This window comes from Martes martes (assembly GCF_963455335.1).
Source record: "Martes martes genome assembly, chromosome: 11".
Lineage (NCBI taxonomy): Eukaryota > Metazoa > Chordata > Mammalia > Carnivora > Mustelidae > Martes > Martes martes.
In genome coordinates this window covers 50,710,297-50,728,463 of record NC_137899.1, presented here as the reverse complement: position 1 = coordinate 50,728,463, position 18,167 = coordinate 50,710,297, and the positions used below count along the sequence as shown (strand labels likewise).

The 18,167-nt window shown below is 39.3% G+C and overlaps 2 protein-coding genes across 2 annotated transcripts in view; one reads left to right on the top strand and one right to left on the bottom strand.

Annotated features, from left to right (window-relative positions):
• ANKMY2 (ankyrin repeat and MYND domain containing 2) overlaps window positions 1–5,093 on the top strand; it is a 36,035-nt gene extending 30,942 nt beyond the window's left edge. The window contains exons 8-10 of the mRNA XM_080818497.1: window positions 242–370; window positions 2,324–2,453; window positions 3,932–5,093. Coding sequence (XP_080674623.1) covers window positions 242–370; window positions 2,324–2,453; window positions 3,932–4,116 — 444 coding nt within the window. The 3' untranslated portion in view covers window positions 4,117–5,093. The remainder of the gene's footprint in view (window positions 1–241; window positions 371–2,323; window positions 2,454–3,931) is intronic.
• A 3,514-nt stretch (window positions 5,094–8,607) lies between these two features.
• Window positions 8,608–18,167, bottom strand: part of LRRC72 (leucine rich repeat containing 72) — a gene marked incomplete at both ends in the record, with an annotated part of 57,463 nt that continues 47,903 nt past the window's right edge. Inside the window, 3 exons of the mRNA XM_080818722.1 lie at window positions 8,608–8,773; window positions 9,710–9,737; window positions 17,493–17,645. Of these exons, the coding sequence (XP_080674848.1) occupies window positions 8,608–8,773; window positions 9,710–9,737; window positions 17,493–17,645 (347 nt within the window). The remainder of the gene's footprint in view (window positions 8,774–9,709; window positions 9,738–17,492; window positions 17,646–18,167) is intronic.

The following is an 18,167-nucleotide window of genomic DNA, read 5'->3' as shown; positions in this document are numbered from 1 at the left end:
TGACAAGAAAGATTCTATGTCGTTATTCATGGGTACCCTGGATTCTTTTCTGAAGCACTAATTGACTCTGACTACCATGCTCTTATAAGGTAACATAGATAAAGTCTGGGTCACCGGCAGCCTGAATGACTCCATCTCTGGTGTGCCTGCTTCTGGACAACATCATTCATGGAGTGTCATCTCTGTAGTCTTCCAATGGTGATTTTAAGGTGTGTTTTCCTCTTCTTCATACCTCCTCTAGGGTTCTGATCCCACTGCATTCTCTGTTCTTACCCAAGCCATCACTGGTCAGGTGGGTTTTGTGGATGTGGAATTTTGCACTACCTGTGGAGAGAAGGGAGCAAGTAAAAGATGTTCCGTCTGCAAGATGGTAAGAATGAAGTTCCTTGAAGTTCTTCAATATGGTTTAGGTTTCATATCGTTTGATAACTGACTTGTAATGTTCTCTAAATAAAATGGCTGACGTTAGTTCTCTAATGCATTCTAATAGAGCATAAATTCTCATTCTGTGCATCTAATAATTAAAAGTAATTTTGAAAGAGCGGTATGGGATAAATGTTCGGCATAGTTCTTTGCCATATGTTCCAGGCTGTCGCAGCATCAGGGTAGACCACTTCCAAGAAAGAAGGAATATGAGGGAATGAGTGAGAGAAAGATTATCTGTAATGGATTGACTGTTGCAGATATGAGAGCCTAGAACAGGCCAGTTCATAAATACGCCATCTTAAATCTTCTGATGGTGACTTGAACTACAATCTCTTCATCATCTCTTGTAGACCTCCAATTCCCTTGTGACTGCCACTGATCTTTAAGCTCTTCCGAACTCCACTCCCCACTTCTGTTGGCATGATCCTTGTAAAGGGCCTACCTTCTCCTCACAGATATTACCCATAAACATCCATCTGTACATTCAGTTTACCCTCTAAGTTATAGTAAATTATTTATTTAATTATATTAATCTCCTCTTGTTTTCAAGTTTGGAATTCTTCAGCATATTAATAATAGCCATCACATTTTGTTTTGACTTACTTGTGCAGCTTCATTCTCCTTCAACTACTTACTTCTTTGAACTTCAGTTTCCTTGTACGTGAAATGGGGTTAGCATTGTGAGAATTCATTCATTGAGACCATCTACGTAGGTTAACCGTTGCTGCATGTAAAACACTTATGACAGCAATCATTTGTTAATTTCCCATGTTGGCAGCTGGTTGGGATTAGCCCGGGCACTTTTTCTCCCTGTGTCTCCTATCCTCCTTGGACCAGCAGGCCAGGCTGAGCCGTTCTATTAATGACAGTAGAGGTAAAAGGGAACAAGTAGAAAAACACAAGGTCTCTCGTAGTCTAGTCTTGAAATTGTCATATTCTCACATTCCTTTGGCCAAAACAAGTCACACGGCCAAACTTAGGGTGAATTCTCCTTCCCATCAGTGAAAAGAACTTTGAAATGTCATGAGGAAGTATACACCTGAAGGGAAGAATAAAGAATCGGGACCAATGAAACAGTCTACAGTACATGTCCTCTCTATGTAAGGGTTTAGCACAGTTCTTGGCATATAATCTTGCAAAAATCTCAATTCCATTTACAGAAACTCCTCCCTGTCCTTGAACATATAATTCACTTCCCTTCTTGCATTTTTGTACAAGATAACCTCTGCTTGGAATGCTACTTGCCCATTTCTCTGTTGACTGACTCTCTTCATACAGAGTGAGTCACTGCTTTCTTTGTGCTCCTGTTGCTGTTACAACCTGTATTACGATGTGAGTCATGTTGGGTATCTGCCTCCCTCCATGCCGTTCCATCCAGCTCTTTCTTAAGCTTCGTTTCCTCTGAGACAGCTCTATCTTCCTTGTCATTATACAATCCCGACACATAGTAGGTTCTTCGTAAATCATTTGTTAAGGTCTTTGGTAGACCACATAATATATATCTATTGTTGTAAAGTATAAGTTAAAAATGACAAATATAAATCAGTGGCCATCATGGTTTTAAAAAGAAGGCATAGGGGCACCTGGGTGGCGCAGTCGGTTGGGCGTCTAACTCTTGGTTTTGGCTCAGGTTGTCATCTCAAGATCATGGAATCAAGCCCTGTGTTGGGCTGCACACTCAGTGCAGAGTCTGCTTGGGACTCTGTCTTCCTCTGCCCACCCCCATCCTCCCCCAGCTCTCATTTGCTGTCTTTCTCAAAATAAATAAATCTTTATAAAAATAAAGGAAAGCATAGGAAACAGCATTTTTTACAGCATAGCTCTTGGTTTAATGTCATAGTTGGAATATCATGCAGTCACAGCTCTTGAAATGAAGTAAACTTACAATTGTTTTCAGGTTATATATTGTGATCAGACCTGCCAGAAAACACACTGGTTTGCACATAAGAAAATCTGTAAGGATCTAAAGGACATTTACGAAAAACAACAATTGGAAGCTGCCAAAGAAAAGAGTGAAGAGGAAAACAGTATGTATATAAAAAGCGAGCTCATACTGCTTCTCATTGGGAAGAGGAATGATATTATTAATGATATTAACGCAGGCATCAAGGAACTGAGTCTTCTCTGGGGACCAAGGATACTTAGACTCGACCATTATAAGAATCACATTTCAGTATGTCCCTCTTTGGAGTTGTTGGGATAATGTACAGAATATGGTTAGCCTAGAAGTCTCTGGAAGACAGAAGCTATAGAATTCTAAGGCATATAGTTTATTCTGTATTCTACATTCTGACTCACAGGAATGCCCTGCAATGATGGGACCCTAAATGAGTGTTCACTTATACTCAGCTCACAAGGGATTTTAAGGTCTTTGACTAAGGAAATAATTAAATTTCCCCTAATGGCTACCCAAAGATTTTAAGGTTGGGAACCTTCAATTTTTTCAATTAAAATACAAAGCTGTAGGTGAAATTACAGAGTATATTTATAAATTACAGATTAGATTGTAGCTCTAATGTATGGATTAGGTTTCTCTAAGTGTCTAGGCATTTAATTCCATATTACTTTCTCTCTCCCTCCCTCATGAGGTATATGACTCATTTTCATCAGAGACAGTGAGTTGCTTTAGCAGGGATTCCCAGACTGCCGTGGAACCTACCTCCAGGCCCGCGTCCCACCCTGGAGAACATACTGTACGTTTTGTGGAGCGCATCTAGCTTGAAAAGGTTGCCTGGTTGACTGATAACAAAGCCCTTCCACCCCCACCCCTCAGTAGACTGCATTGCCTTCACCGCCTGCTTGAGAAACACTAGGAATAGGGTTGAACAATTTGTGCAAAATTTAATTTGTATAAATAAATGGTTCAGAGAATCGTCAGGCTTTCTGACTGCCATGCCTTCTCCTGTTTTCCGGACCCAACTTTTGTATCCTGCATGTTGAGGACAAAGGCTGTCAGCTGGTCCTGTTACCTAATGAGGGAGAGAGTAAGATGGTCAGGAGAGAGGGAGTTCCCGGCTGGTAAGCATCAGCAGGGGCTGCCCACTCTTCGAAGTGTCACAGGCACCTTTATTCTCCAGCCGTGTAGACGAGGCTTTCTTACCCCCCACTTCACAGGTAAGGAAAGCACCCTGCACAGGCACTTACCTACCCGAAGACCTCAAGCTCCCTTGTGGCAAAGCTCTCTTCGAAGGCAGGTCCCAGACAAGCATTTCAGAGATTTCCAGGCTTGGCTGCAGAGCCAGAGGCTTGGGTCCAAATCCTGGTTCTGCTGCTGTCCTGACTGTGAAACTCTGAGGAAGTCGCCAAGCCCGTTTCTTCTCAGTTTCCCCATGTGTAAAAATCATGACAATAATGATAATAGGGATCATTTACCTCATGTGGCTGTTGCGAGGATTCAGTAATTTAATACACGGAAAGCATTCAGATGGTAGACTGACACGTGATAGGAACAGCAAAATGACTTTTTTTTTTTCCTCTCTCTCTCTCCCTTTTTTCTTTTTATCAGATGGCAAACTTGATGTCAATTCTAATTGTGTTCATGAAGAGCAGCCGGAGGCTGATGCGGAAATCTCCCAAGAGACTTGTCAGCCTAAGGAGTCTGTGGAAGGGGAGAAAGAATGTTCTCCAAGTGGAGCAGGGTTGGAAGGCTTCCAGGACGCTCCTGCAGGCCCGCAGGAATCTGAGGAGTGAAGGGCAGAGCGGGGCCGGCACGGATGGTTCACGCCCTGGCAGGTAGCCAGAGAGCTCACGTGACTGTGTCCTCACTGCCTTATGACACCTGCATGGCACCATGGTGGGAGTCCATGTTTCCTAGAATAGATGCCTTCAAGCAAAGCTCTGTCTACCATGCCCTGAGTTCCCGGTGATTTCTGTACTGTGATCGGACAGTTATTCCAAGGGAAAAATGTGTGTTTCAAAGTATCGCAGAAACATTTGACTCCCTTTCTGAGGTCAGCTTCTCAGCAGTTGTTCTCGAAACAAAAGAAATCCCCTTCAAGAAGAAATGTAGGCTCTGGAGAACAAAGGGGCAAGCAGAACAGGCGTTAGAGAAAGATTTTTCAGGAAAGAAGACATTTCTAGCCACGGAGATGGATAGTTAAACAAGTCATAACTTATATGTGAATAAGATGCATATAAATAGCATTTATAATAGTGAAGTCCTACTTATTTAGATGCAGCGAAATGAAGAAAAGATGTACATTACAGGGTCTGTCACAGTTCATTCATTGTAGTTTTGTATAGAAACAATTTTGAGCAGTCTGAACTTCATATAGTTCCTGCAGTGACATTTTATCTACAGCATTTGTACCTTCAGATATGTCAGAACAAAGGCATAGCCACAATTATCTCAGCATGTGCATTTAAAAGGGTGTCTCATGAAATTTCTGATAAAATAATGGCTAAACATAGTGTGTCCCCAGTTATAAAACAGATTCATGTGCCATATTCTACTTGAAAGGCTTTTTTCTTTCTGTAAGCTTTTCATGGAGCTCTTCCTGCCCAGAAACTGATTTATAACTGTCACTTTTAGAATGTGCTGCCACCACTGTTCAGCACAAGCAGTACGGAAGCTGGGCTAGGGCCTGATCGCCGAAGACAGCGCTGTGTTTCAGAGTTTCTTGTAATGATTGTAAAATAAATCATGCCTACTGATATAACCAACACCACATCTTGTTTCCTGGTTTATTGCTGTTGAGGGATGGCAAAAACTAGAGAAATATTAGAGAACCTACATTTTAGGAAATTCAGCAACTGCTAGAGAACAGAGTAAGAAGGGTTTTCATGAGTACTATTGCAAATCAAAATGACTCCATTTTCCACCTCACTTCTCTGATCAAGATTCTTCTGTGTTGCTGGTTCTCCCTTCACTCACTGACTTTTCTCCCAACCCCAGCACTACACCTGTACGCCCTCTGACACACTGTTCCACGAAGACTCCTTGTGAGTGAATTCAGTGCAAACAGTTAGCTGGGTAGGAATTCAGCAGGCAGATTGGCCCCTGAACTTGTCAGTCATGACAAGCGTCACTTAACTGGTCAAGGTACCTCATCTACACACTGAGAAACATCCCTCTTTGACTAGTAAAGTCATCCTCCCAGGCTGCCCTCTCCCACCGGTGTTTTTATGTGCGTTATCTGATTTTTAATTGCCTTTTTTTTTTGTATGTGTGTTACCGCCATTTTGTGTTACCATTATGATGCCTGTCTTCGAATACATAGAGAATTATGCAAAAGCAGGAGGAAATAGGAAAACCGAGAGATGTGGCAATGGAGAGGAACTTTTTCCCTTCGTTGAAGTGAATGCTGACAGGAATCAGAATCTAGCATGGCTATAACTGCCAGAGAACGAAGAGGACTTCAGGTATAAGCCATGTCAGTGTTACAATTTTCCATGATGTATTTTGGGGAAGAGGGGGTTGGAAAATGGAGTTTAAGAGACGATGGGGTTGGTTCTGATTATAATCCCTTCCTTTGTCATACATAATCTCAAATTGATATTTCCATTATAATATCATCAAAATAGGTGGTTCATTTTGTTTTTAGCCATGTTGGATTATTTTCAATATACTATCAAGAAACTTTTCTTGGAGCACCTGGGTGGCTCAGTCAGTTAAGCATCTGCCTTTGGCTCAGGTCATGATCCCAGGGTCCTGGGGTGGAGCCCCGAGTTAGGCTCCCAGCTCATCAGGGAGTCTGTTTCTCTCTCTCCTTTTGCCCCTCCCCCCACTGCTCATGCACTCTTGCTCTCAAATAAATAAATAAATAAAATCCTTAAAAAATATATAATCTGAACACTTCTGCTTCTGAAGCAGAATAGACATACTTGATTCCTTCTGTTAGGTAAAACTACAGTCCTTGGACATTATATATCAAACAAACCTAAGAAGACTGTAAGATGGAAAAAGAATGAAGCAAACCTTTTTCTTCATATAAATAAAGACATATTTCCTTTAGTTCTTCAAAAAGGAGAGTAAGTAAAATTTGCTAGCCATGTTTTTATAATTGGAATATGTTTTCATCCTTTTCAGTGATTGTGGGATTCAAAATAAAATATCTGGCTACACATTCTTTCATAATTCTTTTAGTTGTTAACTGGGACACTATAATTTCCAATTTACTCCAGTCAAATTCAAAATTAGTATTGCCTATGCCACTTATGGGCCCGCTTAAATCTGATCCCAAATGTACCGTTTCTGTCATGAAATAGGTTGCTGCTCTGCCCACCAAACTTTATTGCTTTGTGGGCTGACAGTACTCAGCTCATGATGAGTAACCTGGGCCAAAGTTACTTGATGTTTGTTGGTCAGGCTCTTAGTGCTAGGGTGTATGCAGTAGCCTGTCCCAAACTTCTCTTCCAACAATGACCAGTTCACTGACGAAGATGGCCTTATTCAAGAACCTTTTGAGACTGTACCAGGACTCTCTTAGATTTTGCGAGACTCCACAAAGCCTCCTTACCTTCCACAAATACTTCTAGCACCATGGATTTTACTGAGTTATTCTATTCGTTATCTATTGCTGTGTAAGAAATTACCCCCAAAATGTATCAGCTTGAAGCATCCATAAGCATTATCTCATGTAATTTTTGCAGGCCAGAAACACAGGAGCAGCTCAACTCGGCGATCCTGGCTTGGGGTTTCTCGGGAGGGTGCAGAGCAGCTTTTGGCCAGAAGTCCATTCACCTGAAAGTTTCACGAGATCTGAGGATATGTTGGCAAAACAGCTCCCTTATAAGGTTGTGCTGACAGGCCTTAGTCCCTCATTGGATTTTCAGAAAGTGGCCTCAGTTCCTCACCGATGAGCCACTCCAGAGGACTGCCTAAATGTCCTCACAACATGGTAGCTGGCTTCTTGCAGAATAAGTGATCCAGAAGAGAGAACCAGAGAACATTTTGATCCTTTCTGTGACCAAATCTGGGAAGCCGCACACCATCACGTTTGTCTCGAGCCACAACATCCACATCGATGCTCAGCTCTCTGCCTTTTCTTGACCTCTAGCAGATCATACCTGAATTTTCAGACCCTGGCTTTGTACAGAATCGGACGTGCCCATGCGTAAAAGGTTACAGAGTCTCAGGGACAGTTCACTGTTCCCTCTAGGGCTTTCGTCCCTTGTCTGTTTGATTTCAACCCCACTTGTCCAGTGTGTGTCTTTTCTGGCTGTGTTACTCTTTGGTGGTCGAAGCACAATCAGACAGGAGGAGAAGTCACTCTGCTTTTTATAAGTTTTGTGTTTTTTTTTAAGATTTTTAAAATTTATTTGCCAGAGAGAGATCACAAGTAGCCAGAGAGGCAGGCGGGGAAGGGGGAAGCAGGCTCCCTGCTGAACAGAGAGCCCAACCGGGGGCTCGATCCCAGGACCCTGAGATCATGACCTGAGCCAAGGGCAGAGGCTTTAACCCACTGAACCACCCAGGCACCCTTGCTTTTTATAAGCTTTTGATCTACCTCATTAGCTCAGCCGGGGAAAACCAGAAATGCATTTTGTCTCTCAGCACGGGGCAACTGCTAAATCCTTTTCTGGTTTCTCTTTCCCCTAGCAGCAGGCCTCAGGGGAGGCCAAGCTCACATCATTAGCCCACACCCGCAACTGGCAAATGCCTTCGAAGGCAACATCAAAAGATGATAGGGTGGATAAATAAATTGTGGTATCTTCATACAATGAAATAGCATACAGCAATGAGAACACAGAGCTATCACCTCGAGCAACAACATGGGTGAATTTTACAGTATTGAGTAAGAGAAGCCAGACACAAAATAATGCAACTTCTCTCATTGCGCTTATATGCCTTTCAAAGACAGACATGATTAATTGATGATTTAGAGTTCATCACAGTGATGTCTCTAAAAGGGTGGCCCCTAATAGGGAATAGGACTGGTAACAGGAATGAAGAGGCTGCTCACGTGCTGGTAATAATCTCTCTTTTGATCTAGGACTGCTGTTACATGAACATGTTCATTTTTTTGAAACTGAGCTGTTGAGCTGAACACAATGATCTGTGTACATTTCTGTAGACATGTTTTACTTTAACAAAAACGTAAAATGTGTAAGGATTATATTAGTGGTGTTTCTGCTTACGTTTCTGTGTTTCAAATAATATAATAAATGTATAATATGCTTGATCACAGAGAAGTTTAATAAATAACAGAAATCCACTAGGATTTCTAGAAACACTAGGGGCTATCTCAGTGTAACTGTAAGCATTTGAGCGGTTTCTCTGCCTTTCTCGTCAAGGTATTTTTCCTCTCGTGTTGGAACTGTGTCCCAGTTCAGGAAGGTAAAAGCCATAGCTGATCTCTTCAGGGACCTTACAAACACAGCATCTTCTGGGTCATCGAACACAGTTCTGCAAAAATGGCAATCATGTCAGAAAAAAAAAATCCATTAAGCCACAGCGAAATTTTAATTTAAACAAATGCCATATTTTTCTATGCTATTTATAGCCTAGTACCACTAACAGATAACTTTGGGCCTCTACTGACTCTACTGACTCTCAGAATAAGGAATACTATTTTTACTGTATACATTGTTTATTTTTTAACTAAACATAAAATAAAAATAAACATAAAAATAAACATTTTTTAAATAAACATATTTAAATGAACATATTTGGGATCAGCTCTCCCAGTTTAGGTCTCACACCTTAATGTGTTTATGATTTGAAGCCAGTGCTAAATGAGGTGATTAAAATACTTGTAGATGTCATATGCATATGAGTGTCTTAAGTACATTTTATTAGAAAGTTATGATTTCTCCACATTATGCTATTATTTTATAAATGTGTTTGGGGATGATATTTTTCAACCCTGAATCCAAAGAAAAAAATGCCTAAGTGCAAAATTTAAAAAGAATGATGATTTTTAAAGTTCATCAATATTCATGAATTTGAAAGGTTTTTCCATAGTTTAATGAAGTATTTGCTTTTGAAAATGTAAATCCCAAGGAATTTAAATGTTAATCTACATAACTTCTGTCACTGAACATATTTAGAGGAATATTAAACATTTGTAATTTGCTAATAAGTTTTAGGTTTTATTTTTTATGCATTGAATCAGCTTTTCATTTTTTTCTGGTTATAATAATAATATTAAAAACCTAAGTATGTCAAATATGATTAAATAGCTTGAGCTTATATTTCACAGAAAGACAGCATTTTTTCCCCATCTATTGAAGTTAGTCATTTTTTAACTCATTAAAATCTATTTTGGGAAATGAAGATAATTTAAAGTCAATGCAATCATGAAATAATTTGATAATAAAAGTAAAGTTAAAAAGCACTTACTTGTCTACATTATTCGCAAAAGAAAAATCTAAAAAAAAAACACATTTCTGAATTAGTATTTTTCAAATGTTTACTCAGCATTTAAAAACAATGGAACTTTTCCTATCAGGAAAAGTCTAGAGCCCAACTCTCTGATTTTTGAATGGTTATTTAGATGAAAAGTTCAATCCTTCAAAAATGCCTTGATACCTGAGCTCAAACTTAACTTTTCTCTTAGGTATAGTGCCTCTGGTTTGCCTTAGGTTTTGAGGCAAATTCTTTAATTCAATACAGATCTCAAAACTCTGAGAACAGAATGCTTAATCAATTAAGTTACCAGTGGAATCCAAGTGGGGATTTTTGTAATTAAGATACTGAGTCTCATGCAGAAACCAATCCTTTTTTTTTTTTTCCAGATAGACACATGCATCTATAAATGGACTAACAGACCAAATGAGGAAAATATTTAGGGCAGTTTAAACCATTTGGATTCTTGGCATTAACTTCAAAGAAATCGAATAAACAAATCCTAGATCACAGTAATCTCCATCTTCCCTAGCTTTGGAAGCTCAAAGACTAGTCCTCAAAGCCGGGATTTCTTATGGTATCTTCCAGAGACTGTCATCGCTTTGTTCATTCCTCTCCAAAGGCCTCATGCCAGGCTAGACATGGAATGTACCAGCACCTGTTGAGCCACCAGAGCCCACAATGTGAGTCCTGCCAATCCGCAAGCAGCAGGGAGCACACAGCCTCTGCCTTAGGAGATGAGTTCATGGCATCCTGCCCTTCACAAATGGGTAACCCAGGGCTCCCATTCCCTTTCTGATCTCCCCAGACTCTTTTCTTACATTTTTTTAAAGAACTTATTTATTTATTTATTTTTAAGGAATCTCTACACCATTGTGGGGCTTGAACTCACTTCCCCAAATCAAGAGTTCCATGCTCTTTCAACTGAGACAAGCCAGGTGCCCCCTCCTACATCTTTTTAAAATTATTAAGTGCACCTTTTGCTTACAGTGGATGTAAATGGGAAAATAATAGAGAGTGAAACTTCTTGCGACCTCTCCTTCCTCTTCTCAGAGGTTATCACTGTAAGAGTTTTGTATGTATATTTCCAGCCTCCTATGTGCATACACACGTGTACTTACACACATACATCTACCCCGCTCCAATTTTGTTAGTACTCCGCCTTACATTACTCCATGATACTTGTTTTATACTCAATATATCACAGAATAATTCTCAAGTACAGCAGTGCATAATGTATGATTGTGCCATAACAATATTCTGTGGACCATCCAGAGTGTTTTCACTATTTTTTCTACTACACAAAATGTTTCAATGAATAGCTTTACATATAAATCTTTGTTCATATCTGCAAATACTTCTGCAAAGAGCCTACAAATTTAATTGCTATGTTGAATGATTTGCACGTCTTATATGTTGGTGGATGCTTCCATATTGTCATATGATCTTCCAAGAAAGATGAACTCATTTACACTCTCATCATGAACATGTAAGTTGTGCTTTTCCTCCCTTAATTATTCACGTTTTATTAACCTTTTCAATTTCTAAGTATCTGCAGGATGAAAATAATATCTCATTGTTTTATTTTGCATTTATTCGCTCACTAGTAAGTCTGGTCATTAGACATCACTTTTATTCCCTTCTCTAAATGCGTTATCCATAGCTTTTGTCACTTTTTTAACTTGGAGTTTACAAATTGATTTATAGAAACACTGTAATATAATGGGAGTTAACTTTTGCCTATTGTATATATTGCAAAGATTTCTTTTAATATCTCTTAATTTTGTCCCTTCATCATATAATGGTTTTCATTTATATGTAGTTTAAATCTGTCAACATTTCATTTTTGTGGCCGCAGGTTTTATGTAAAGCTTTGATTGGCTGCCTTCTCAGAATTATAAAAGGTTTTTTCTTTTTTCAGGACTTTTCATTTACATTTAGATTCTTAATCTTTCTGGAATGTATTTTTCCTTGTGACATCTCCCTAAGAAAGTAGTTTTAGTTTCTTCTTTAGTTTAGTTTTTTTTCAAGTGGGCTCCATACCCAGTGTGGAGCCCAACACAGGGCTTGCACTCACGACCCTGAGATCAAGACCTGAGCTGAGATCAAGGGTTGGAATGCTAACGGACTGAGCCACTCTGGCACCCAGTTTTAGTTTATTTCTTTGGACCAGGGTGCTCCATAGCACGCTTCAGGGCCAGTAACCCCCAGTCATTATTTTCTATGCAAATGGTGCCTACCTGGCTTCCATGGCGTGCTCTGCTGCCTGCTGATTTTTGCCTTCACAGATTCTTCTGACTCTGCATGTTTCTCAATTCCCAACCAATCTCCAGTTCTCACACTGGCCTCTGCTATCTCTCTGAGGCTTCGTGCACAAAGAGCGCTTGGCATTTGCTTTCCAGGGTTTGCCCAGTGTCACTGCTACCCAGAATCAGGGATGTCTTTAAAGCCTGGCTTCCTGAACCTTCAATCCCCCAGCTCAAAACTTTTAATTTTGGAAAGTTCTTAATTTTTCCACCTGGGTGGCAGAATCAGATAAGCATCTAACTCTTGGTTTTGGCTCTGGTCATGATCTCAGGGTCGTGAGATTGAGCCCTGCACGAGACTGAACTCTGCACAAAGTTGGCTTGAGATATTCTCTCGCCTCCTCTGCCCCTCCCATACCTGCTCCCCCTCTCTCTCTCAAACATGTAAATAAATCTTTTTTTTAAAAGATTTTATTTATTTATTTGACAGACGGAGATCACAAGTAGGCAGAGAAGCAGGCAGAGAGAGAGGAGGAAGCAGGATCCCTGCTGAGCAGAGAGCCCGATGTGGGGCTCGATCCCAGGATCCTGGGATCATGACCTGAGCCGAAGGCAGAGGCTTTAACCCACTGAGCCACCCAAGTGCCCCTATGTAAATAAATCCTTAGGAAAAAACTTTTAGTTTTCACTTTTCTCTGGATTCTGTCCTCTTGCCTTGTATCTGGATTCACCCACTGTGGTGAACTACCATTTTTTAAACAGTCTACCTGATTTTCTTTTTGGTTTTCTTCTTACTCTTCCTAGCACATGCGTCAGCTGCTAGGCCGGGGCTCGGAGACATCATCCCCCAGCCTCGTCTCAGCACCTGGAGTTCTGTCTTATTTAGGGGAGAAGAGCAAATATCACAGAAACCCAGCAGTTTCACTTGGACCGCTAGTAGACATTTAAAATTTTTATTGATATTTTCATTTCATTTCTTTTTTTTTAAATTTATTTGAGAGAAAGAAGGAGAGTGAGCATGAGAGAGAAACAGAAAGCCATCGGGAGGAAAGACAGAGGGAGCGGGTGAAGAAGGTTCTCCACTGAGCAGGGAGCCCAACGTGGGACTCCATCCCAGGATTCTCAAATCATGACCGGCGCAAAGGCAGCTGCTTAACCGACTGAACCATTCAGGTGCCCCTATTTCCATTTCTTTTAAATGCCCTTAATGTCTTTTCCCATTTAGGTAGCTGGTGGGAAATCTGTAAATACCTGCTTCTTCTTCTTCTTTTTTTTTTTTTTTTAAGATTTTATTTATTTTGACAGAGAGAGAGAGGGAGAGAACACAAGAGGGAGAGTGGCAGGCAGAGGGAGAAGCAGGCTCCCTGAGGATCAGGAAGCCCCATGTGGGGCTCGATCCCAGGACCCTGAGATTATGACCTGAGCTGAAGGCAGATGTTTAACAGACTGAGCCACCCAGGTGCCCCAATACCTGCTTCTTTAAAGCCATATAAAAAGCCCACAGCGTTTTGATTCTGAGGTTGTTGGTTATCGTGCAAGAAGCACCAAAGACATTAATGAAAACAGGTGCATGTGTTTTACTCATATCTATTTGACAAGTATGGATAGCTGGGATTTAAAGAAATTCCAAGTTGACCTTTACTTCTTGAGCTATTTGAACATAATTGGTTTCTCTCCCAATTTAAGATTAAAGATAATGAAATCAAAATGTGGTGTGAAAATTGCCTTATGAACAGTTTTAGGTGTGGTTTCCTTCCAGTAAAAGAATTCAGAATCCTAAATGTTCATGTCACAGCAAGATGAGACTTACATCAAAGCAAATAAAGATACTATAAAACTCTAAGACATATTTTAAAAACCTATTACAGGGGCCCCTGGGTGGCTCAGTGGGTTAAAGCCTCTGCCTTCGGATCAGGTCATGATCCCAGAGTCCTGGGATCGAGCCCCACATCAGGCTCTCTGCTCAGCAGGGAGCCTGCTTCCCTTCCTCTCTTTCTGCCTGTCTCTCTGCCTACTTGTGATCTCTGTCTGTCAAGTAAATAAATAAAATCTTAAAAAAAAAAAACCTATTACACAGTGGGTTTTATTAGTTTCATTATACATGGTCAGCTACTAAGATAAGCTAAAATAAGCCAAGCTAAAGTATTGGACTAAAAATACTATTTAGTTGCTATGATATATTGGCATTCTGTAGGAAATGAGTAGATTACAGTCATGCCAATTTTTAAGAGGAGTACAGTCAACATAGCTATGAATTAATAAGAACAACTCTCAAGTGCAATAAAACACTCTACCTATTCTTTATTCCTCTGATTTTGTTTTTAGAGGCTTGATATGGAAAAGCAGTAAAGAGAATAAAATGCTATTTTTTCAAAAGCAATCTGATTGCACCAAAGAAAAGTACTAAAGGTCGTGATCAGTGGTCCTCCTCACACCTGTAACAATTGTAGCCAGAAAAACATATAGGGTGGTCTTAAATTGCTTGTTACTGTGTAAGCTATTTTTAGGAGTGGAGATTTTCTATGTGGGGATTGATTTCCTAGCACAGCCTGGTTCACTCACACTAATCTGATAACATTCAGTTTGCACATCTCAACATGAAGTGAAAGTAAACCAAGGTCGTGACTAACCGAGCAGCTCCGTTTATCATGCCCTCGATATGTAGTAGATTAGGAGTTGCAATGTTTCCATACTAAGTGTCGTCATAGCCAGAGGAAGATACAGTCCCTATTTTTAAGAATCAGAAAGCTGAAACAATTCATGTCCAGGCTAATAAAACTTCTAACACAGCTGGTGTTCAAACCTAGGGGGATCTGATCCCAAAGCTTGTGTTTTGTGCTCTCTCCTCTACACGGGTGGTTCTTTAACTGGTATGTGTCTCAGGATCACCTGAAAGGCTTGTTAAAACACAGCTTTCTTGGTCCTGGAGTTTCTAATTTAGTAGATCTCTTTGGGGGCAAGATTTTGCATTCATAATGAGTTCTTAAAGTGATGCTGTTGTTACTGCTCTGGGGACCACATTTGCAGAACCAATGCACTACACTAGTCCCTTCTGCATCCAGAACATGGCCTACAGACATTTTTTCCATTCTTCAGGACATGGAGTCACTAAAGGAGCAAGTCCAATGACACCTCATGGAAACAATCATACAAATTGATGCATTCTACAGGGTAACTGGCCTAGTCCCTAAAAAGTCATGGAAACAAATTTAGAAATTTATTTTAGGGGCGCCTGGGTGGCTCAGTGGGTTAAAGCCTCTGCCTTCGGCTCAGGTCACGATCCCAGAGTACTGGGATCGAGCCCCACATCGGGCTCTCTGCTCAGCAGGGAACCTGCTTGCCCCTCTCTCTGCCTGCCTCTCTGCCTACTTGTGCTCTTTCTTTCTCTGTCAAATAAATTAAAAGAAAAAAAAAGAAATTTATTTTAAATTTTAAAAGAATAAAGGTCCATAACAACCAGATGTAATTATAACCTTGACTGATGTCTGGGTTGAAAAAGCAGCTACAGCAACCATCTTGAACCAAGTAGGAAACTTTGAATATGTATTATTATATGTTAAATAATATCTGTACACAAAGTATTTTTTTAAGTATGATGGTGGCATTGTGGGCATATAGGACAGTGTCCTTATTTTTAAACTTATAGGCTAAATTATTTAGAAGTGAAGAGTCGTGATGTCAACAAATAAAACATTTAAATGGTTCAGTGGTATTTTCATGTTTTCCAGTATACATTGAGTTTGGTGATTTCCAATCAGATGTAACTAGAAGCTTCTGAGGAAGTCCTTAATGAGGAAAAAGGCAAAGCCTCATCTATGAAGGGTGAAAAGGGCAGAATACTAATAATCATATCATACATGAGCATGTGTAAGTATTTAATATTCCTTCAAGGTTTCCTCTATTAGAAAATTTCTCACATTAAAAAGTTGAGGGGAAAGTCTTGATTTTGCCATCTTTTTTTTTGTTTTTTTTCATCTCTTGCTTATTTTTGATTAGCTTAGCTAGTTGTAGAATTTTTGGTTGACAATTACTTTTCCTTAGCATTTAAAAAGTCTTGGATCACTGTATTCTGACTTCCATAATTGCAGTTGGGGAGTTTGTTGTGAATCTATAAATTATTATTTTATAGGTAATGTACTTTTTCATTCTAATTTTAGATCATTTTGCCTTCAGTGTGGGTTTTTGTCATCGCTGTATGTTATTTATGTCTTTGAATATCTAAGGATTCATAGCTTATCAAATTTGGAAAATCCTCAGTCATTGTCAGTTCAAACATTGCCCTCTGCCCAATTTCTCTATTTTTTCCTTGCAGGAAAAATAAGCTGATACTGGACTTTCTGTTTCTTTCTTGTCTCAAAGCTAATTAATATTTTGTATTTTTTCTTCAAATAAATTTCTTTATTCAAATAAATTTTGAAAAATTTTGAAAAATTTTGAAAAAAATTTTTTTTTCAAAAAAATTTTGAAAAAAATTCAAATTCAAATAAATTTTCTTCAAGTAAATTTCTTCAAAATTATTTCCCAATTTAATATTTTTCCTTCATTTCTATAAAATCTTTTTTGGTTTATTTTTTGCAAATCTATGTTTGTCTCTTGGGCAAAGTGTCATGAAGAAAATGTTTTTGTCTTTGCACCTTTTTTTTTTTTTCAATCTATCTCCTGTGATGCCTGGTGATGTAACAGCCACCTTGTAACCAAAAAGAACACTAAGAGTAGAACAAAAGATAGATATATTCTTTTTTTTTTTTAAGATTTTATTTATTTATTTGACAGACAGAGGTCACAAGTAGGCAGCGAGGCAGGCAGAGAGAGAGGAGAAAGCAGGCTCCCTGCTGAGCAGAGAGCCCGATGCGGGGCTTGATCCCAGAACGCTGGGATCATGACCTGAGCTGAAGGCAGAGGCTTAACCCACTGAGCCACCCAGGTGCCCCAAAAGATAGATATATTCTTGAACACCAATGATATCATTGAACTTTGTGCTAACACTGAACACCCTACCTTTGTACTCTTTGCTATGTGAGAAAAACTCTTCTTCCTTAAGTCACTGAAGTTGTATTTCTGTTACGTATAAGAAATTAAATTCCAACAAATGAAACATCACTGAAGGTATATGAATCCAACCAAAATATTAACAGTGATTATTTCTGGGTGAAGGAATTGCAGATGATCTATCTTTCTTCTTAATATTTTTTTCCATATTATCAGCAACTTATAGTTTTAATTGGTGAAACTGCCCAGTGATAGTGGTAATAATAACAACAGATTATTTACTGAGCCTTTTATACTGTACTAGAAACTGAAGTAAGAACTTCAAGAAAATATGTCATCGTTATCATTATTACTTCACTTAATTTAATATATACAAATGAAGATAAAATTGCATATTGCTTTAATTAGACTAATAAAATTGGAAAATATTCATTTCACTATGTAGATATTTTGCTTATTATAAATTGCAGTTGTTACTATTACAATCCAGTTAGCCAAAATCTGAGCAATTTTAATTTCATTTTTCTTCATTTTCAAAATACCTGGAGGTACTCTCTGGGCTGGTTTTTGCTTAAGTGGTGCTCTAGGATTCCACGAGGCATCTACTCTTCTTCCAAATGCTATTGATTGAACGACATGAGTCCTTTTATGGTTAAAAACGGTAATCATTGATCTTCTCTCATCTTCTGTAACTTCTGACAAATGCAAATAGTAATGTTATTGCATAGCATTATAGAGATGCAGAGGCATTCAGAACACAATTGAAGAGTTTCAATAAAGTGTTTATCTGAACTATGTTATATGTGAACACCCTGTCAAAACCGTGAAGGGCAGTCACCGTGATTTCTGTAGTCTTAAAAATGCTCAGTATATGCCACTCATGTTGCAAGGCACAGATACTCCTAATGCATCCCAAACACTTGCTAACACATCACCGTGGATGGCTGCAATCACAGCTGTGATACTGTCCTTCCTTTCCTCAGGGCTGTGAGGAATAACAGGAATAAATGTAGGTTTTATATATCCTCGTTGGGGAGTTAGTAATTAATTATTAAGAATGTTCAAATCTATAGAGATAGAAAGGTAGGTAGAGAGATGGGGAACCCACTTGGAGGTAAGAGAGGCTCCCCCGAAATGTAAAGTAAATGCAGTGAGGCTGCTTATCTTTGTGGCTCAGATAAATCAGACATGCTAGTTTTTCTACAATGTTTAAAATG